This window comes from Chelonoidis abingdonii, chromosome 7 (genome assembly GCF_003597395.2).
Source record: "Chelonoidis abingdonii isolate Lonesome George chromosome 7, CheloAbing_2.0, whole genome shotgun sequence".
Classification (NCBI taxonomy): domain Eukaryota; kingdom Metazoa; phylum Chordata; order Testudines; family Testudinidae; genus Chelonoidis; species Chelonoidis abingdonii.
In genome coordinates, this window is record NC_133775.1 from 29,766,586 (window position 1) to 29,789,752 (window position 23,167).

General features: G+C 42.5%; 1 protein-coding gene across 1 annotated transcript in view; it reads right to left on the reverse strand.

Annotated features, from left to right (window-relative positions):
* Positions 1-637: 637 nt before the first annotated feature.
* LOC116835765 (uricase-like) overlaps positions 638-23,167 on the reverse strand; it is a 44,674-nt gene continuing 22,144 nt past the window's right edge. Inside the window, exons 2-8 of the mRNA XM_032798900.2 lie at positions 18,301-18,519; positions 16,982-17,098; positions 16,742-16,820; positions 11,820-12,006; positions 7,045-7,168; positions 6,511-6,594; positions 638-1,511 (exon numbers count right to left, since the gene is read on the reverse strand). Coding sequence (XP_032654791.1) covers positions 1,431-1,511; positions 6,511-6,594; positions 7,045-7,168; positions 11,820-12,006; positions 16,742-16,820; positions 16,982-17,098; positions 18,301-18,519 — 891 coding nt within the window. The 3' untranslated portion in view covers positions 638-1,430. The remainder of the gene's footprint in view (positions 1,512-6,510; positions 6,595-7,044; positions 7,169-11,819; positions 12,007-16,741; positions 16,821-16,981; positions 17,099-18,300; positions 18,520-23,167) is intronic.

A 23,167-nucleotide genomic window follows, 5' to 3' on the forward strand; every position in this document is an offset into this window, starting at 1 on the left:
GAGGCTGTACCCAGAAGCACCAGCGGCAATGTTTTTTGCCCCATCAGGCACTGGGATCTCAACCCAGCATTCCAATAGGTGGGAGAGACTGCAGGAACTATGGGATAGCTACGAGATAGCTACCCACAGTGCAACGCTCAGGAAATCGATGCTAGCCTTGGTACATGGACGCACACCACCGAATTAATGTGCTTAGTGTGGCCGCGTGCACTCGACTTTATACAATCTGTTTTTAAAAAAATGGTTTCTGCAAAATCGGAATAATCCTATAGTGTAGACATACCCTAAAATCCTGTCCTTGGAAACTAAAAGTAGCACTTACAAGATGACTGGGTTTGAGCAAGATTTATATTGTGCATGTGTTACTTGCAGGTTGTGAACATGTAGGAATAAGATTACCTGATTTTGCTATTTAATATCTTTGCTCAAAACTACGTCCTGGAGTAACTAAACATTTTAAACAATATGCCTATTTTTTCCACAAGAAAGCAATAGATCATTTCTTGGGTTGACTCCTGATCCTGCCTGCTCAAAAGTAACAACAAATGAAATTAAAGAAGAAGATTTCAAGAACCCCACAGAGATAGCCCAATACCTTTAAACATTTCAATGATTAACACAAAAGTAATTATACAGCTGCATAATCCCCACAGCTGTTTATTTGATTAGCAATAATGTGGCAGCTTTGTAATTGGAATACTTAGATAGAAATTAGTCCATATCTGTACTATTAATATTCTAAAGAAGATATAATATATAGGAAGGTAGAATTTTGTTTTATTTCCTTATTTGCTTCTTGAAGAAAGCTGGGTCCATTTTAATTTACGTTAGAAATATGAGTAATAATTCTGCCTTATTAAATTTACAATATTGAACCAGACCTTCAGCTATGTAAATTAGTGTAATCCACTGAAGTCATGCCAGTTTACAGCACCTAAAGATTTGCTCTCATGATTATAAATTAATTTTGTCATTACAATGCATTAATGCACAAACATTAATAAATAATAATAATTTATAGAACCTATTTAGGATTTTAAATGAATAAAGCACATTAGCGACATTAACTGATTTAACTGAAACTTTCATCATATGCCTGAAAATAGTTCTTTTCTAATTAACTGATCTTAATATTTCTTGCTGGATTTTCAAAGGAGCCCAAGAGAATTATGTACACAAATCCTATGCAGATTCAATGGGATTTGGAAATCTGAATTCCTTAGGCTCCTATCAAAATCCCAATCTCTGTAATTTGTGGAGGCCAAAATCAGGCAACATACAAAAAGATCAATGAATGGAATGGATACATTCTGAAAAAAAAGCCGCATAATAAATGCATCTTATATGTGTGAATGGATCCCAAATGTTTAGTTTGTCCCCTGTTGAAACATCCATCCAATTCACTGACATTGCTTCTCATCTCTTGTATATTAGGCTTGCTCTTCTAAGCACTTCTTCCTACGGAACACGCATGTACAAGAACCATACGGAGTCTCCACTGGGATCAGAACCTGAACATAAATGATATACACATAAATAACTCTTCTCCATTAGCTTCAGAGGTATCGGAGAACTGAAATCAATATTCATTAGAATCTGAAGGCACTCAACCCATCATAAGATCAAGCCCACATTATTGAAGTCAATGGGAGATTTGCTATGGACTTAAATGGGAGCAGGAGCAGACCTATACTGGCTATTTAAAGGATGCCAGGATAAGAGTAGTGAGGAAAGGGGACTCAGACTGAAGAAAACAGAGAACAAGGGAAGACTAATCCCTTCCTCTATCAAAAGTGGCAATCATAAAATCAAATAGCCTGATTATCTTCTCACTTATACCCAGTTTGCATCAGTGTAACTTCATCAGGTCGGCTCCTCAGCTGGACCTAGGCAGCTCAAGAGCCACTGAGGGAAAGGTGTTTACGTGTCTTACACCACCTTCCATCCTTGCCCCCCACAAAATTCGTGAGTTGTGCCCAGTTCTAACTTGTTCCCAGCTGCAACAAAATATCATAGGGGCGTTCTGGCAGCAGGAGAGTTCTGGAAAAAATTCATAGATACCAAAACAAGAAGGGACCATTGTGATAATCTAGTCTGACCTCCCGCACAACACAGGCCGTAGCACTTCCCCAAAATAATTCCTAGAGCAGATCTTTTCAAAAACATCCACTCTTGATTCAACAATTGTCAGCAATGGAGAATCCACCATGACCCATGGTAAATTGTTCCTATGGTTAATTACCCTCACTGTTATAAATGTACACCTTATTTCCACTCTGAATTTGTCTAGTTCAACTTCTAGCCACTGGGTTGTGTTATACCTTTCTCTGCTAGACTGAAGAGCCCACTATTAAATATTTATTTCCTATGTAAATACTTGTAGACTGTAATCAAGTCACCACTTAACTTTGTCTTTGTTAAGCTAAATAGATTGAGCCCTTTGAGTTCATGGGTATGTCTACACTACAGCTTATGTCGGCATAATTTATGTCGCTCAGGAGTGTGAATAAACCATGCCGACATAAGCACTCATCCCCCTGACATCCTTTCTGATGTTCATGGAGGTTTTATTATGCTGATGGGAGAGCTCTCTCCCTTTGACATAGAGCATCTTCACCAGACATGCTGCAGCGGCACAGTTGCACCACTGCAATGCTGTATGTGTAGACATGGCCTCTTTCTTTAAGGCATGTTTTCTATTCTTTAATAATTCTCATGGTTCTTTTAGGAACCCTCCCCAATTTATCATCATCTTTCTTTAATTGTGGGCACTGGAACTGGACACAGCATTCCGGCAGTGGTCACACCACTGCCAAACACAGAGGTAATGTAAGAACATAAGAACGGCTATACTGGCTCAGACCAAAGGTCCATCTAGCCCAATATCCTGTCTTCCAATGGTGGCCAATGCCAGGTGCTTCAGAGGGAATGAAAAGAACAGGTAATCATCAAGTGATCCATCCCCTGTTGCCTATTCCCAGCTTCTGGCAAACAGAGGTTAGGGACACCACCTTTGCCCATCCTGGCTAATAGACATTGATTGACCTATCCTCCATGAATTTATCTAATTCTTTTTTGAACCCTGTGTTAGTCTTGGCCTTCACAATATCCTCTGGCAAAGAGTTCCACAGGTTGACTATGCATTGTGAAGAAATGCTTCCTTTTGTTTGTTTTAAACCGGCTGCCTATTAAATATAACCTCTCTATTACTCAAGATTCCCCTGTTTAGGCATCTCAGGATTGCATTAGCTCTTTTGGCCACAGTGTAGCACTGAGAGCTCATGTTCAGCTGATTATCCACCACAACCACCAAATCTTTTTCAGAGACATTGTTTCCCAGGAATCCCCCATCCTGTAAATATGTCCTACATTATTTGTTCCTAGATCTATACATTTATGTTTAGTCATATTAAAATGCATATTGTTTGCTTGCGCCCAGTTTACCAAGTGATCCAGATTGCTCTGAATTAGTGTTCTGTCCTCTTCATTATTTGCAATTCCCCCAATTTTTGAATCATCTGGAAACTATCACTGGTGATTTTATGTTTTCTTCCAAGTCATTGATAAAAATGTTAAATAGTGCAAGGCCAAGAACCGATCCCTGTGGGACTCCACCAGAAACAGAGCAACTCAGTCAAGATGCCTTGTTTATAACTGCATTTTGAGACCTATCAGTTAGAACTGCAGTGCTCTGGCCACACCCCCATTCCTTCACCAGTCAATACACTGGCCCTGCATCACCAGAGGGAATGCATAGGAAGCCAGTTAAACAAGTTTTTATGGCCCCTTTGCAAGACCAGAGCAGTACAAATGAGCCACACTGGGGTCAGGAATTGGCTTGCTGACCTCAATGGCTTTACTTTCAATTTACAGCACTATAACGCCTGGTCTACACTACGTGTTTAAACCGATTTTATCAGTGTTAAACTGATTGAACGCTGCACCTGTTCACACAACGAGGCCATTTATATCGATATAAAGGGCTCTTTAAACTGGTTTCTGTACTCCTCCCCGACGAGAGGAGTAGAGCTGAAATCGGTATTACCATATCGGATTAGGGTTAGTGTGGCCGCAAGTCTACTGGATGTTGCTAATAGAGGCGGTACTGCAGCGCTACACATATTCATTCATTTGCCTTTGCAAGATAGCAGAGATGGTTAGCAAGGTTGTTTCTGTACTAATCTGCCTGCCATTGTAAAATTGACAATGAGATGAATGGTTTATCATTATTCTGTACCATCTGCTGCTGTCATGGGTGCTTCTGGCTGAGTCAGCCAGGTGCGCAAAGACAAAAAGGAATGACTCCTGAATCAATTTTCCTCCTTTATGGTATCTAAAAATAGAATTCAGTCCTGCCTAGAATATGGGGTAAGTTGTACCACAGAACCAAGTGTACTAAGAGCACAGCTACTTTCCGTGTCAGATCCCTCATGAACCTGATGAGCTACATGCTATTCTAGGGGTGACCCTGCAACAACCTTCACCATTGCTTCCCCTGCTCCCCCAACCCTCCTGCGGGACTACTGTTGCATGTCCCCCCATTTGTGTGATGAAGCAATAAAGAATGCAGCATAAGAAACACTGACTTGTTACTGAGATAAAATGAAGGGGGAGGCAGCCTCCACTGCTATGATAGTCCGCGGCACGTTCAATACTTACACGTGCCCCACCCGCTCCGCCTCGTAAAGAGAAAGGGGGAAAAATCGTTTTCTTGACTTTTTTTCAAATGTCACCCCTATGTCTTACTGCATGCTGCTGGTCGGATTGCGATGCTCGGGCAGTGAAGAATGGCGAGTACTCTCTCCCTCCCCAGTGGCCAGATGGTACACATGAATGCTTTCTCTGTCATTCAAACACATCAGTGCCTGTGAGTGCCTCCTGCCTCAGGGAGTGTGAGGGTTCCGGGGGCGCCTGGTGAAAAAGATCTCGATAGACTTAGGTCAGAAGGGACAAATAATGAATCATCTAGTCTGCCCTACTGCAACAAGCGGGTCTCCAGAATCGCCTACTGCATCCGACTTCTATAGACAAACCCCGAACCTATGTCTGAGTTATGAAGTCTTCAAATTGTGGTTTGAAGAAGCCTCAAGCCAGAGATCCACTAGCATTGTGACTCATATCCTCCACGCTGCTAGGATCGATTCCCGTTCCATTCCAGCTTGATGGTACATGAATTGGCTGGTAATCTCTCCTTCATCTATAGCTACTGGGGTTTTAGCTCCATCAGCCCTCTCCCTTCATTGTTATATCAAGAAATGATTCGTATGCCTGGACTATCATTAGAGCATGTTAGCTGGATCTCCTCTCCCTTCATTTCCTTCTTTAAATGTCTCTGCTCTCTGGCCTATCAATGAGGCAGTGGAGGCTGCTCCCCTCATTTTATCTCACTAACAGTCAGTGTTTTTTTTCCTGGGATTCTGTTATGCTTCTCACTACAAATGGGGGAATCCGTGCTATACAGTTAGCCCAGAGGTTTGGGGAGGCAGGGAAGCATGGGTGAGGTTGTGCAGGTTTCTACTCCTAAATAGCTCTATCATTTCTGCGGGTTGAACTACGAGTAGCTGTTCTCTCTAGAATCTGGTTCTGTGGTACACCTTACATCCTAATATTCTAAGCAGGACTGGATTTCTATTTTTATGATACCATAAGGAGGAATGATTTCAGGAGTCATTCCATTTTTGTCTTTGCGCCCCTGCTGACTCAGCGCAGAGCACTCCAGAACGCACAGATGGTACAGAATGATCTGGATAACCATCATCATCATGTCCAATTTACAATGGCATGGCAAGATATACACGAACAACTGCTAACCTCTCTGCTATCTTGCATAAGGCCTAAATGAATGCTTATCTGTGTAGCGCTGCAGTCCCGCTCTATTAGCAACTCAGTAGCATATCGGTTGACAGTAAAATTAAAAATACGGTGACAGTAAAAAAAAGCTGAACGGGCTCCATGGTTGCTATGCTATGGTGTCTGCCAGGGCAAACCAGGGAAAAAGGGCGCGAAATGATTGTCTGTCGTTGCTTTCATGGAGGAAGGAATGAGTGACAACATTTACCCATGACACTGTTTTTGCACCATCATGCATTGGAGTCTCAACCCAGAATTCCAATGAATGGGGGAGACTGCGGGAACTATGGCATAGCTATGGGATAGCTACCCACAGTGCAACGCTCCAGAAATCGACAATAGCCTCGGATCATGGACGCACACCACCGAATTAATGTGCTTAGTGTGGCCGCGTGCACTCGACTTTATACAATCTGTTTTACAAAACCGGTTTCTGTAGAATCGGAATAATCCCGTAGTATAGACATACCCTAAGTCAGAAGAGATTGAACCTTATGGGACAGGGCCAGAGAGACTTCCTTTTCCCCACCCTTAGCCTCATATTGTGATGATTGAGCTCTTAATTCTATTGTACAGATCTTATCTGGGTACTGTGCCTGTTGCAATGGACTCAGTTTTTTAGATGACTCTGTACGTTTAATATTTGAAATATCTCCTCACCTCCTTTTCATTGGCCAATCCCAGTTTCTTCAAGTCTGTGACAAAATAGTGAATGTTGTTCAAGATGATTTCAGTCTCCTCTATCTGAAACCATAAAAATGGTGTCCACAATTTGTCACGCTAATTTCAAACATGACAATCTAACAAATTTTTCATTTGTTGTAAAGAAAAACAATTGACTGATCACAAAAGGAAGGGGAGTGCAGAGGATAAAATAGACCCATTTTAGAAACACTTAAACATTATTCTGTAGCATTTTTTTCCTTTTCTTTCTGAGCCTACTCCTGTTAAGTGCTGAGTGCCCTTCTCTCCCATTATCTTAACAGGAAGTGCTCTGCACCTCAGCAAGTTGATATTTTGTGTTCATTCCCAGTTTTCAAAAATGGCTAGCTGTATTTTCAGGCAGTTTCATGTTTTACTTAGTTTATCTTGACCAATTAATGTATAACTCACATGGGTTCAGCCTGAGCTTCTCAGTGGACCACACTACTGTATTTATTTTATGAGCTAAATATTAAATGGTGAAAAAGATACCTGAGGAACTCTCGCCAGGATGAGCATCTGAATATCATTGACAGTCTTCTGGTAAGAGGGTGAATATTCTCCACAATCAGGTGGCCCAGAAAATGCCTCAAGGACACTCTCGTGAACAATATCCCTTAAAAATATTGTATAAAAATAAAGATCTAAATTTACCGATGAAGCATTTTATTAATTGCCGCTATGCTTGTCTTTTTTTCTCTCTAATATTTTGTTTGGTTATTATTGTAGTTTTCTGCATCTTCCTAATACCAGATATAACACAAGGTTTATACTAAACCCACTTCCCTGCCACTTCCCCCAATTTCCCCTCAGTCTCCCTACCCCCAATCTTACAATTCTGCAAATAAGCATTTTATTTAAGGTATTTTAACAAATTTGATGCAACTTCATATTTTGCGGATGTGTTCTGTATTCAAATACAAACTACCCAGATCATCAGCTGATGTAAATTGACACAACTCCACATTGGAACTATGCCAGTTTACACCAACTGACAATCTACCACTCAGAGCCTTATTTTCAGAAACACCTGAACACTCACAACTTCAGCTGAAATCAATGAGAGCTGTGAAAATCATGCCCAGAGAATTTAAATAAGGCAGTTATAATTGTAACAAAAAGCATATTGCAGTTGCTTTTTGGGCACGGTCTGTGTAGAACTGGAACAGCAACCAGCACCAGCAGTTGCAACCACATCTTCAACCCCAATGCCAGAGGGGGCCAGCAAGCCTAAACTGGAAGAAGCAACAGACAACCATACTGAAGAGGCTCAGCCAGAGCCTGAAATACCCCCAGGTGCACCAAGCGGAGAGCGGTTCACCACGCAATGAGAAACACCATCACCTACATCACTTCCAGAGGACCAAGCCCAAGTCCACAGTCTGGAGGAAGAAACTGGTATCCCGGCCTCAAGGGAACAGTTCCAGACTGAGCAGAAGCAGATGACAGCTTCAGAAAGCTGTGGGTGGCAGCACGGAGCAACCAACCGCCTCTCAGCTCTTCTAACCGATCCGGTTTGTTATAGACGCAAGGACTTTAATACAAGGAAATTCTTTCTGGTGGACCCAGGAAGAATGGCAGCCGCACAAACGGTTGGTGGGTCCAACTAAGTACGGGGGAAGCTCTTAAGCTTAGCCCATGACCATCCCAGTGGCCATGCTGGGGTGAAGAACCAAAGAAAGATTGGGGAAGTCCTTCCAGTGGGAGGGATGGGCAAGGAAGTTGCCCAGTATGTCAGGTCTTGTGGAGTGTGCCAAAGAATGGGAAATCCCCAAGATCTGGTCAAGGCCCCTCTCAGCCACTCCCATAATTGAGGTCCCATTTCACGAGTAGCTGTGGATTATTCTGGGTCCTTTCCAAGAAAGACGCCCAGGGGAAAGCATATGTACTGACTTTCGTGGACTTTGCACCCGATGGCCGAAGCAGTAGCTCTAAGGCAACACATGAGCTAAAGCTGTGTGCCAGGCCCTAACAGACAATTTTCGCCAGGGTAGGTTGGCCCTCCGATATCCTTACAGATTCAGGATCTAATTTCCTGCAGGCACCATGAAAGACCTGTGGAAACTCATGGGTGAATCACTTAGTTGCCACCCATACCACATCAAACAAATGGCCTGGTCGAAAGGTTTAATGGAACTTTGGGCCATGATCTGAAATTCGTGAATGAATCTCCAATGACTGGGACCTAGTGTTGCAGCAGTGGTCTTTGCTTACAGGGCTGTACCACATCCCATTTAGGGTTTTCACCATTTGAACTGGTGTATGGCCACGAGGTTAAGGCCCATTACGGTTGGTGAATGCAACAATGGGAGGGGTTTACACCTCTCCAGGAACTAACTTCTGGACTTGTTAATGCAACCTACAAAACACCGCTCGACACTCTTTAGCCTTGCTAAAGAAAACCTAAAGGATACTCAGGAAGGCAAAAAGCCTGGTATATGATAAACATACAGAGACCGTCTTCAAGATAGGAGACACAGGTTATGGTCTTGAAGGCGCAACAGCGCATAAGATGGAAGCATCATGGGAAGGGGCATTCACGGTCCAAGAGCGCCTGGGAGCCTGTTAAACTACCTCATAGCATTTCCCAATTCCTCACTAAACCCAAAGTGTACCATGTTAATTCTCTCAAGCCTTTTATTCCAGAGACTTACAGGTTGTCAGTTTACAGTCCAGGGAGGAGATGAGCTGAGTGGCCTGATGGCATCTAACTACGACGGGAAAAAAGACGGTGGCGTGGAAGAGGTGAACCTCTCAACCACCCTGGAACATCTGCAAGTGGCAACAATATAATCAGGAACTTGCTAGCTTTCGCCCCATTGTTCTCAGCCACTCCAGGACAGACTGAACAGGCCATACCACTCCATGACCAGGTATGCCTCACCCAGTTAGAACACCACCTACGGGTGTCTCCTCATGCCCAAGCTGCTATAGAACGGGAAGATCCAGACGTGCTACAGATGGGTATAATCCGCTCATCTACCAGTGCATGGGCATCTCCAGTCGGTTCTGGTACCAAACCAGATGGGGAAATACGCTTTGCGGGACTCCGTAAGCTAAATGCGGTAACTCGTCCAGCAACTATCCAGTCCAACGCACTGATGAGTTATTGGAGAAGTTGGGAGGTGCCCAGTTCATTCTTACAATAGACTTAACCAAGGGGTACTGGCAAGTACCGCTAGATAACCTGCCAAGAAAAGGTAGCATTCGTCACAGCATGCGGGGGTATATGAATTTAATGTACTTCCTTTCGGGCTGCGAAATGCACCCGCACCTTCCAGAGGGCTGGTAGATGGTCTACTAGGCAGGACTGGGAGAATATGCAGTTGCCTACCTCGATGTGGCCATTTTTTCACGACTCCTGCCGCAAACACCTAGTACACCTGGAAAGGTCTTGAGAGCATCAGGCAGGCAGGACTAACTGTTAAGGCCAAAAAGTGTCAAAATAGGCCAAACAGAGTGATTACCTGGGACACCAGGTGGGTCGAGGAACCATAACACCCTACAGCCAAAGGTGGAGCTATCAAAAATGGCCTGTCCTAAGTCAAAAACGGTCCAATCCTATTAGGCTTGGCCGGGTACTACAGGCGATTGTACACACTACGGCCAAATCGCTGCCCACTGACCGGCCTGACCAAAAAAACCCAGCCAATACAGTTAAATGGACTGATGAGTTGTCAGGAGCCTTACCCAACTTAAGGCGCGCTCACGTCTGACCTGTGCTAAGGGCCCAGACTTTGACAAAACCATCCTAGTACACCGACGCGCACTGGCGTGATAGGAGCAGTTCTCATGCCAGGAAGGACTGGATATCACAACTTCCCTCCTGTCGTGTTTCTCAGCAGAAAACTATCTGAGAGGGAAAGCCACTGGTCAGTTCAGTGAAAAGGAATGCTATGCGATTGTGTACGCCCTGGAAAAGCACGCCCATTATGTTTGGGGATGGCGGTTCAGCTACAACTGACCATGCTGCGCTAAGTGGCTTCATACAGCCAAAGGGAACAACAAGAAACTTCTTCGTTGGAGTTTAGCTTCCAAGATTTTTGATTTTGAAATTCAACACATTTCAGGAGCTTCTAACAAAGTAGCTGATGCACTCTCCCGTGAGAGTTTCCCGGAATGCACTGGTTAAACTTGTCCTTAAGATGTAGAAGTCATGTAGTTTACATACTTAGTAGTATATGTAAAGGTGCATGTGTTTTTTATTAATCTGTTTATTAAGTTCTAGGTAGAAATCACTGCCAGTGCCGTTTTCACTGTCTGTGATTTGGGGGGCGTGTCATAAACAGATAGCTAAGGTTAATGTTTCTTTACCTGTAAAGGGTTAACAAAGGGAACCAAACACCTGACCAGAGGACCAATCAGGAAACTGGATTTTTCAAAGTCAGGGAGGGAATTTTTGGACTCTGTGTCTTTTGTTTGTCTCTCAGCTTGAGAAGCTTTTTCTTCTTCTAATCTTATGTGTCCAACTTGTAAGTACAGGTAGAAAACAATATAGCTTTTATGTTGTTTTGGGTGTATTTACATGTGTTTAACTTGCTGGAATGTTTAAATTGGATATCTTTGTGAATCAGACTGTTTATTCATATTTTTCTTATAAGCAATAGCCCTGTATTGTCATCTTGATACAGAGAATAATTTGATGTCTTTTTCTTTCTTTTTTATATAAAGCTTTCTTTTAAAACCTGTTTTGAGTTTTCTCTGGTTAAGGAGAAAGGAAAGGCAGGGGGGAGGGGAAACAACTATGCTCTGTGTTTGACTCTCCTAGTGTCCCAGGGCGGGAAAAAGCTACGGGGGAAGAGAGAGAGAATCTTTTCTGTTTCCTTGTATTTGGGTTTGTCTCTTTGTGGAAGAAAGGAGACATGCTTCTTGGTATTGTGTTGTAAAGAGATTGCATCAATACTCTCAGGTTAGCCCAGAGAGGAAAGTCTGGGTGGGAGAGAGAGAGGGAGAAGGGAAGCGGGTCATTTCCCTTTGTTGTAGGCTCAGGGCTTCTGAGTCTTGGGGTCCCCCAAAGAAGGTTTGGGGAGACCAGAGGGGGCCAAAACCCTGGAATTTTTGGATGGTGGCAGCGAGATCAAAGCTAAGCTAGTAAGTAAGCTTAGAAGGGTTCATGCTAAGCACCCAGATTTTGGACGCTAAGGTCCAGATTTGGGAAAGATGCTTATGATAGTGCCTACTGCATGTGGAACGTTTTTGGTTTGTTTCTTTAGAGGGAGTCTAGGATAATACATTTGCCAGCAGACATAATTCAATTCAGTACCTACCATACACAGTCAAAGTCAATATCTTGGCACTCGCTATAGCACCACTTGCAGAATAGTTCTGCACTTAATATCCTATCGGTAGTCTCAGGCAGTGTGGTGTATTTGTCCCTGTGGAAGCCTTCAAAGCCAGACTGTGCTGTTTTCTTAAGTTTCAGATCTTTAATTCCAGAAGAAATAAGTGGACAACCTGTGATCCAAAAATATCAGAAAGTAAAGGTAAGCTCGTGTTCATTCAGGAAGATGGGAACTCTTTGGCAGGGGAGAGGTCAGTTCCATAGCCATACAGCATTCACCCCAAGCTGCAATTGTACGTATTTGTTTGATACTTAGGTATTGTTAAAAAATATTTTCTATACACACTTAGGTAGCTGAGATCCAATTTTTAAACATTAGAAGTTAGCATTTGATCCGAAAAGGTGCTAAGCCCTAACTCTAAGAAGAGGCACTCTCCTGATCCAAGCCCCATTAAAGTCAGTAAGAAGATCATATCTATCTCAAAACCACTCAGATTTCTTGACTTTTTCATTTGAGAAGATTTTTTGAATGAGAGGAAACTTAAGGAGTTTGGCTTGTTTAGCCTAACAAAACAAAGGATGAAGGGAGATATGATTGCTCTTTATAAATACATCAGAGGGATAAACACCAGGGAGGGAGATGAGTTATTTAAGTTAAGGGCCAATGTTGGTGCAATGTGTATAAATTGGACAAGAACAAGTTTAGGTTTGAAATTTGATGAAGGTTTCTAACCTTCAGTGCTTTCCAAGTGGTGTAGTGAGGGCAAAAAACCTAACTTATTTTAAGACTGCACTACACAAGTATAGGGAGTGGAAGATATGATAGCATTGCTTGCAACGGCATATGGCCCATCTGCAACTGCTATTAGCAAATATCTCCAATGACCAGATATGGGACACTAAAGGGGAGGGCTCTGAGTTACTACAGAGAATTCTTTCCCAGGCCTCCGCATGCTCAGGATCTAACTGATGATTTCAGGACTTCAGTAACTCAGCCAGAGTTTATGGGCCTGCTACAGGAGTGGGTGAGGTTCTATGGGGCTGCAATCCTCAGGAGATCAGATTAGATTATCATGATCATCCCTTCTGGCCTTAAAGTCTCTGAGTCTGTGACCACCCTGGGATGTTTCAGATGTCTAATCCTTTTGATTATGTTTTGTTTCACTGTAGGACTAAGATTTTTCTGCACAAGGGAAGCTAGTTCTGTCATAAACAGATAGTTAAGGGTTAATGCCTCTTTTACCTGTAAAGGGTTAAGAAGTTCACCTAACCTAGCTGACACCTGACCAGAGGGACCAATGGGGAAACAAGATGTTTCAAACGGAAGGAGGGAAGTTTTCCTTTGTTTAGAGTTTCAGTTTCAGCCAGAGTGAAAAAGATCAAGGAACCAGCCTCTTATCAGAGTAGTAAGTTTTAGAAAGGGATAAATAGGTTTATGTTTATTTTCTTGTAACTTGTCTTGGTACATTAAGGAATTATCAAATTGGGTATCTGGGTATTTTTTGTGTAACTAATTTGTGCCAGGGAACCCCTCTGTGTTTTGAATCTGTTGTTTGTGAGAGTAGCTGGTATGCTAATCTCTCCCAGAGGGTTTTCTTTTACCTTTCTTTTCTTTAATTAAAAGCCTTTTCCTTAATTTCTGATTGATTTTTCCTTGTTTTTAGATCCAAGGGGATTGGATCTGAACTCACCAGGAATTGGTGGGGGAAAGGAGGAGGGATGGTTAAATTCTCCTTGTGTTAAGATCCAAGGGGTTGGATCAGCGTTCACCAGGAATTTGGTGAAAAAGTCTCTCAAGGCTCCCCTGGGAGGGGAAGGTTTTGGAAGGAAAGGGGGTGGTCCAGCCGGAGGATCTGGATGGTGGCAGCGACACCAGATCTAAGCTGGTAATTAAGCTTAGAAGTGTCCATGCAGGTCCCCACATCTGTACCCTAAAGTTCAGAGTGGGGAAGGAACCTTGACAAGTTCTTTGTTTGATCTCAGGTAACAATTAAACCTCTTTCAGGTTTGAATGGTTGATCTGTCATAAGGCTTTCTGTTTAGCCCTGGTCTACACTGGGGGTGGGGTAATTTAAGTTACGCAACATCAGCTACATGAATAATGTAGATGAAGTCAACGTACTTAGATTGACTTACCGTGGTGTCTTCACCATGGTGTGTCAACTGCTGCCACTCCCACATCGACTCTGCCTGCACCTCTCGTGGTGCTGGAGTACAGATGCTCCCTAACTTATGCAAGCATTTCATTCTGGAAAGCTTTGTGTAAGTTGAATTATGCGTAAGTCGAGGATGTATACCCAAAAATTACATGCAGAAAAAAAAAGCTTAGGGAATTTACAAAACTTTTTCTGTAAGTGCGGATTTGCGTAAGTTGGGTTTAGGTAACCAAGGGAGCATCTGTACAGGAGTCAACGGGAGCACACTCGGGGGCTGATTTATTGCATCTAGACTAGACACAAGAAATCAATTCCCGCTGGATCGGTCACTGCCTGCCAATCCAGAGGGTAATATAGACATACACTATGATACTTAAGAAATTGAGAGGTATTTCATTTTTTTAAGCCCTGGAGAAGCACATGCCCCACATACATAGCAATATGACATATGTAAAGCATGCGACACCAACCTTGAAACTACACCAAGATGTCTCCAAAACTGAGACGCGACAGGGAGTCTGTTCTTCTAAACCAGATAAGGATAAATTTCTTTCTGCTAGTAGGGACTGCGTGGCTCAGGGCAATGGCAATGGGGTATAGTCTTTGAAGGGTGCTTACACTCTGAAAAATGATTGTGTAAAAATGGCATTGTGAGTAGGGAATGGTGGGAAGTTTTCCATCAAAATTGTTTTTGACAGATAATTGAGTTTTCAACCAAACAAAATTTTTCATGAAAACTGTTTGGGCTCCACATTTATATAGGTAATAATTGGAGATATACCAATCTCCTAGAACTGGAAGGGACCTCAAAAGGTCATTGAGTCCAGCCCCCTGCCTTCACTAGCAGGACCAATTTTTGCCCTAAGTGGTCCCCTCAAGGATTGAACTCACAACGCTGGGTTTAGCAGGCTAATGCTCCAACCACTGAGCTGTCCCTCCCCCCTCATAACTGCCATTCAAAATACTGAGATTTTGTTGCACCATTTTTGCAGAAAAACAAAAATATGTTTCTGTGTCAGAGTTTTTTGGGGGGGGCTGTTATTGTTTGGGGGGTTGTTTGTTTTCTAAAATTTTACATTTTTGTATAAAAATAATATCTCACCTATTCTAATCCTGCAGTCTATTTTTATTCTATCTCAGTGATTTTCACATTATCTATCATCTTAAACTCATTACAATAATGTCTGAGTTCCTAGGTGATGTTTTTCAATACCCTATTTTATGCTATTACTATTACTCTCTCCAGTGGGCTTGCTGCCAACTAGATGGGACAGAACACCACTCTCGAGGATTACATACTTCCCCTAGCTGAGGAAGTGTGTCCAGAGCTTCAGAGACTTCCCAGCTGAAATCCTGAATGAGCCCCCACTTCTAATACCGACAGACCCCAGTTGTCAGCAGGTGGGATCAAACCTGGGGCCTCTGGAGCTTAGTGCATGAGCTTCTACTGCATGAGCTAAAAGCCATATGCCTGTTAGCTAAGGCCATAAAGCAAAATCATTAATTCTCTCTCCCTCTCTTTCTCTCAGTAGTTTCGGTGCCACTACATCGGACAGAACACCACACCCAGGAGATATGTGGGTTACACAATCACTGCCTAGGTGGCTGTGGCTGCAAGAAAAGCCTGTGGTAGCTGCATGGCCAATTTCTTTCCAGGTCTAACAAAACTGTGAAACAGGAAGGAGATTGGATGTTTCATAGGATTGGTAATGGGTGACAGAGCCTTTTATCTCTTGGTTACAAGTTTGAATCCTGCCTCAGCCATCAGCAATTAAAGGTTGCTACTATTTAGTGGTGGTTGTTCCATAGTTAATGAGTCTATTGTTAATATTTGTATCAAAGTAGTGCCTGGAAACTGTAGTCCCATTGTGCTTTACACCATAGTGATTTCAGTCCAATTCCCAGCATTACATCCCCATGTCACCTAAAATACCAACACATTAGGCTCTAACTGGCACTCTTGTTGGCAGTCACAGCAATAAACTGGAATTTATACATTCAGATTAGTAGTCAGACACATAATATCCTAATTGAATATGCAAATGCAGCCTTAAATCCTGCATTTCTTGAGCATTCCAAAACTCTGACTGAAGTCAATGGACATTTTGGTTATGCAAGAAATGGAGCATTTGTATGCACATATTTGAATGTTTACATATGAAAAATTGCTTGCACAGAGGTACAGTTGTAATTTTAGAGGTTAGGCTGAGTTCCTTCTGACAATTGGGCCTGATTTGTAATGCTGAAATTGCATCTTTTTAAAAATAAAGCCAGGGCATATCCATGGGGCTTTGCAGTGTTAATGCAAACTAGGCAGTTGGACCTAAATTTTCTGTCTTTAGATTAATATTGACTGTTAGAGTAATACTAATAGTCAAATTGTAGGCTATACTACAGTGTATTAGTTGAAGCAGCTTTTTTTCAGAAGACAGTTAAGTCCTGTCAGTTTATGAAGCATTAGTGCTTTGTGAACAATTGTAATTATTACGTGTTTAGGAGAACTCTAGAAATAGAAGTCTGGATCCCACATTACTTGCTCACCCATGATTCTGTGAACAAAGACACAGAATCAGATCCATAGTAAAAACTTTTTATATGATACTTTCTTTGTTTTAGCGCTACAAGGAACCTTTGACTGTGTCCTAAGCCCTTTAACTCCTGCTACTATCCCTAAACCTGTCTGTTTTGAATCAATAGAGACATTAAGGAAGAAGTAATAATGCTGCTGGAAAATTATAAATTATTTTCTCACCATCCTGACGCTGTTCAACTTCACAAAAGCGAATTCCTTCAGGAACAAAGATAAAGGAATGGACATGGGGAACTCCATTCTACAGATTAAAAACACAGATGTAAGTAAAACTGCACTGCACTGTAGTATAACTTTTAAAAAATGAACTGAGAGAAACAATTATCCAGAATATATGTGCTGCATGATAATTGTTTCTTATCCAGAATATATGTGCTGCATTATACTAGCATTATTATATACCTGTTCTAGACGCCGCCATGGTGCCTCTTGAATATAGGCCTTGACGTACATCACATGGCAATATGATGAAATGAAGTAATTGCAGATATCCAGGGCAAATTGTTCTATAGTTTCAATCTAAGAAAACAAATAACATCTTAGAGGGCACCAGTTACATAATGTATATTGACATACAGGTCCAGATAACTGTAAATGTTGTGGATAAAAATGGATTTTGTGGCCGATATGGATGCCATTCAGTTCTGGGTGTATAAAGATAACATCAAACACCTGAGCACAATGCAATAGGAGCTAAAAAGTCATATTTTGTCAGAGATCCCTTATGCCTTACATAAAGTAGGACGCACACCAAGAAAAGGACAGAGCAAGCTAGAATCACTGAATTGAAAAAAGTCACTACTAGAACCCGACTCTTAAAAGATATAATGTCAAAACACTCTGGGTGGGTACTCTGATTCAGTAATAAGAACTGAACAAGGATAAAAGCTAAAGATGAGGTTTCATTAATTAGACTGAGAACTTGGTACGTAGTGTGACATAATTAGGCTATATAGAATTAGGACATTAAAAAACTAGCTGATGAAACTAAACTGAGGGTAGTGATACTTACCTTCTTTGTAAAGCACTTTGTGATCTACTATCACTATATAAAGGCTAGGTATTATTATTATTTTATTTTATTAAAGAGTGCACCAGCTGTCCTATTACAAAGGTACCCAAAGACAGGTGTGAAAACAGTGCTGGCTTTATCAGACAAAAGTCTGTCCAAAAACTAACGAGGGGTCCAAATTCCAATATTCATATCCAGAATTGGATTCATACGTTTCCAAATTTCAGGGGTATCAGACCCTGGGGATCTGGCTTGATCAAATGCAAAAAATATTCATGATAAGAGAGGTCAGCCAAGCCTAAAAATGTCTTCAATATATAAAATATAGATTATTCACATTTGTGCACCAAATACCAGATGAGAACATCTATGTTCTGTATAAAGAATTAGTACTGGAAAAAGAAAAAAACCAGTTCAAAATCTTGACAGGAACCTCAGTGCCAAACTGGAAAGCAGACAGAGGAAGAAAAACAGATGAAAGAGTAGGCATTTTTATCTCACCCAAACTCTCTTTGCCTTTTGCCAGAGGCTTATGGAACTAGATGAGCTTTGGAAGGGGACAGGACAGGACAATGAAAGAAAAGGGAGGATGGTTTGATGTATGATGACAACAGAAAAGTAAGTACAATGACTATTTCCAAATAAATTCCAGGACAACATCACAAATACCAATCTGTACAATACTAAGTAGAAGAGTTTAAAAGAATACCCCGTTGCATTTTGCCAAAGCAATGACGGCATTTTTCATGGTGTCAGTAGGGATAACAGCAGAATTGTCTCCCTGCGTGTACTCATTGACAGAATCCAGTCTAAGATGTACACAAGCCTCCACTTCTTTAATGCAGTGTTTCTTGCCATCTCTTCTAATGCGAAGAAGCTTAATCATGTTCTTTCCATATTCAGCATTTAAGATTTCCAGATCTTCATTCTGCAATAAGAACACATGCATTTTCTACTCAGTGGAAATCTCAGTTATAATGGAAGCCAGAGTCTGGTTTAGCTGAATCAAACACCTGTTTCTTTATCAATAAATGGTGATATTTTTATTTTTGTGCTCACTGATGATCATTAAAATAAGTAATGGTGAAGGTGTGAAATCTTGGCAGGAAGAAAGGAAACATTTTAAGATGCTATTATTAGTGTATTTAACATTTATATCGCAGTGGTGCCTAAAGACCTCAGCTGTTGTGGGTTCTGTTGCGTTGGGGCACTGTACAAACACCTCAGGTAATCTGTCTGTAGTATGGAACAAATGTTCTGTTTGACAGGAGGAGATATAACATACCACTACAGATATTAGGCCTGATGTACCACTGTGTTACTCCTCACGTGTATATTGGCTGTGACTCCACTGCAATCAGTGATAGGCTGAAATCAATGGAGTTACACCACTATGAAAGGGGAATTACAACATTGCTGAATGAGGCCCATTATTAATTATTTATTTTGTTTTGTTTTATTACTACTACGACTGTTGTGGTAGGGCCCAGGGACCCCAATCATAGAACAGGACCCCACTGTACTAGACACTGTGCAAACACATTAGAAAAAAGACGGCCCCTGCCCCAAAGACCTTACAATCTAAGTATAAGAGAAGAGAATTAATTAATTCAACCAATGGGGGAGAACAAGGAAACAATCAGATTGTGATGAAGTGTATGAACCCCACCCTGTCCTGGAAGGGGTTAAAGGACATTACTGGCCCCAGGTAGCCCTGCCCCTCTAGCCCTACATGCTCCAACTGGAGGCAGGGTTAAAAAGGGAGCAACCCAGGCCTGGTCTACACTACGCATTTAAACCGATCTTTTAGCAGCGTTAAACCGAATTAACGGCTGTACCCGTCACACAACGAGGCCCTTTATATCGATATAAAGGGCTCTTTTAATTGGTTTCTGTACTGCCTCCCCAACGAGAGAGTAGGCTAAATCGGTATTACCATATCGGATTAGGGTTAGTGTGGCACAAATCGATTGGTATTGGCCTCCAGATGGTATCCCACAGTGCACATTGTGACCACTCTGGACAGCAGTCAGAACTTGGATGCACTGCCAGGTAACCAGGAAAAGCCCCGCGAAACTTTTGAATTGCATTTCCTGTTTGCCCAGTGTGGAGCTCTGATCAGCACGGTGGCCATGCAGTCCCAAATCCAAAAAGAGCTCCAGCATGGTCCGTACGGGAGATACTGGATCTGATCGCTGTATAGGGAGGCAAAATCTGTTCTATCAGAGCTCCGTTACAGAAGACAAATGCCAAAGCATTTGAAAAAAATCTCCAGGCTACGATACGGAGTCCACAGCACAGTGCTGCGTGACAAGTGTAACGGAAGCCAAAGAATCAATGGACGCTCATGGGGAGGGAGGGGGTACTGAGGACTCCAGCTATCCACAGTCCCCGCAGTCTCCGAAAGTATTTGCATTCTTGGCTGAGCTCCCAATGCCTGTAGGGTCAAACAATTGTCCGGGGTGGCTCAGGTATAGCTCGTCATATACCCTTCCACCCCCCTTGTGAAAGAAAGGGAAAAAAATCGTTCTTGACTTTTTTCAATGTCACCCTATGTCTACTGCATGCTGCTGGTAAATGCGATGCTGCGGCAGTGAAGAGCAGTATACGCTCCCTTCCTCTCCCCAGTAGCAGACAGTACAATATGACTGCTATCTGTCACATATCAGCCCATGAGTGCTCCTGGCTGGCCTCAGGTGAAGCTGGCCGGGGCTGCCTGGGTAAAATAGGAATGATTCCCAGTCATTCCAAGTAGATGGTACAGAATGGCTGGTACCGTCCTCATCATAGCAACTGGGGCTGAGCTCCATCAGCCCTCTCCCTTTCATGTTTAAAGAAAAGATTCTGTACTGCCGGACTATCATAGGCAGTGGGATGCTGGGTTCCTCTCCCCATCACTGCTTAATGTCCTGTCTGGACTATCATAGTAGCTGGAGGCTGCCTCCCCCCATTTTACTCAGAACAAGTCAGTGTTTCTTATTCCTGCATCTTTATTACTTCATCAAGGACACTGCCCGGTAGCCCAGGAAGGTTTGGGGAGGAGGGAAGCAACGGGTGGTTGCTGCAGGGACACCCCGTGAATGCCATGCAGCTCATCATTTCTGCAGGATCTGACATGGACGAGCTGTGCTGTCTGGTTCTCTGATACACTGGTCTCTAGTACACTTGCCTCATATTCTAGGCAGGACTGATTCTATTTTTAGATACCATAAAAAGAGAATGACAGGAGAATGACCCATTTTTGTCTTTGTGCTCCCAGCTGACCTCAGCCAGGGCACCCATGACGCAGCAGACAGTACAGAACAACAGATAACCATCAGCTCATTGCCAATTTACGATGGCACAGCGATGGTACGAATGACTGATAACCACTCTTGCTATCATGCACAAGGCAAATGAATGCTGCTGTGTAGCACTGCAGTATCGCTCGTCAGCAGCATCCGTACACATACAGGTGACAGTAAAAAAAAAAAAGCTGAACGGGCTCCATGGTTGCCGTGCTATGGCGTCTGCCAGGGCAATCCAGGGGAAAAGGGAGCAAAATGATTGTCTGCCGTTGCTTTCCCGGAGGAAGGAAGGAATGATGACATTTACCCAGAACCACCCATCACAATGATTTTTGCCCCATCAGGCACTGGGATCTCAACCCAGAATTCCAAGGGGTGGGGGAGACTGCAGGAACTATGGGATAACTACGGAATAGCTACCCACAGTGCAACGCTCCAGAACTTGACACTAGCCTCGGACCATGGACGCACATCGCCGAATTAATGTGCTTAGTGTGGCCGCGTGCACTCGACTTTATACAGTCTGTTTTACAAAACCGGTGTATGTAAAATCGGAATAATCCCGTAGTGTAGAAGTACCCCCAGCTCAGAAGAGGGAGGCTGTGGAGGAAGATAGACCTACCTAGAAGGCTCCTGATAAATGTGCCAGAGAAGTCCCCCTGAGGGAACAGGGCTATATTTCAGCCCAGTTGGGGCTGACAGTTTGGTTTCTCTTTCTTTTTACATTATCTGAGGCCAGAAGCCTAGAGAGGAAAGCAGTGGTAGGAAGTGACCCAACTGAAGTGCTGTGCTGTAACTGCTCTGTGTAGATCCTGCTAGAACAAACTAAAAGGCACCTATTTCACATTAATATATTTCTGTCGGACACATGACTACACAGAATTTGCTGAATGGCTCTGGATTTGTTTCCCTGTAGATGAAATCACAGTCTGTCCCTCACCCTGGAGAGCCAAGCCACATCACTGGCCCAGATCTGCACTAACATTTTCTGGCTTGCCCCTGAAAATTCATGAATTCAACCAGCTGAAAGGTGTCAAAATCCTTTTAAACCTCTCCCCATATTTGTAAAACAACAAAATATAAGCAGAAGCAGTAGCATTCTTGCATTATTCCTAAGCTACTAACTCCCTGGAACCCACTTATTTCTTCTGCATGGATTTCCTTCCTTTCAATTATATATTTGGAGAGTGAAATGTAATTACTGAAATCTGATTGCATTTCATTGTAACTAACCTTGTCATTGCGTTATGACTAACTGCAAAATGATCTTTGGTTTACAAAGCACTAATTTCCTATGATCAAAGTGAGCATGCTAGCTGTGTTCTTATGGCAAGCCTCAGGGAGTCAAGTGCCTTTACAGCAACGCTGGCAGCACCCAGGTTACAGTGAGTTGTTGTGAAAGTAATGGATACTGAAACGAACCCTCTCTGGATGTATCCAAGGCAATATGGAGAGTTTCAGAGTGTGGGAAAGTGCTGTTATTTTGTTCTGTGATTTAAGAGAGGATGTCATCTTCTGGGACTCTTATCACTTGCAGCTGTCAATCCAGAACTGGCAGCAAGTGTTTTCAGTATTAAATGACTAAAATGATGAATTAGATAATGCACTTTGACCCTGAAAAGTGCTAAGTAGTATTATTATTCATATATCTAAACACACACGTTAGCAATGGAACAAGCTCCTTTAAAACCACTGATTGCCAAAGATAAACAACCAATTTTAAAAAGAAGAGAAAAGAGTAATTTGTTATAGATTATTCCAGTGCTCTGTTTGTACAGACATTGTATACTCAGACAGACTGGGCCCTGATCCTGCTAACACTTAAGTACATGTTTAACTTCAGGCACATGGTTAGCGCTATTGAAGTCAATATAAACATCAAGTTATATATTAGAACATTATTCTTAGTTTTTCCAATCCTTCCACCATTTTTCCCCTCTAAAGCCCTCAAGCCACAAAATATACTGAAATTAGGGGGGAGGGGGAATTCCTTATCCCTTTACAGTGTAGAGATTCACCGAGGTCCCAGATGAATCCAACCTAGTGAACTCCCTGTGTGAGGAACTTGACACCCACCCCATGTGAAACCAGGGCAGTGTTATTTTCTTTAGAAGGACTAGTATCTGGGGAGCAGTTGCACTAAACCATATTTCAGCCTGCCTCTCACCCCTGCTCATTTGCATCCTATTTTAGCCTGCAGTTACACCCCTTCCCTCCCCTCAAATCATACAGACCACGCATATTTGTAATTCTTATTTCCATTCCCCATTATAGTCTGATATTTAAATA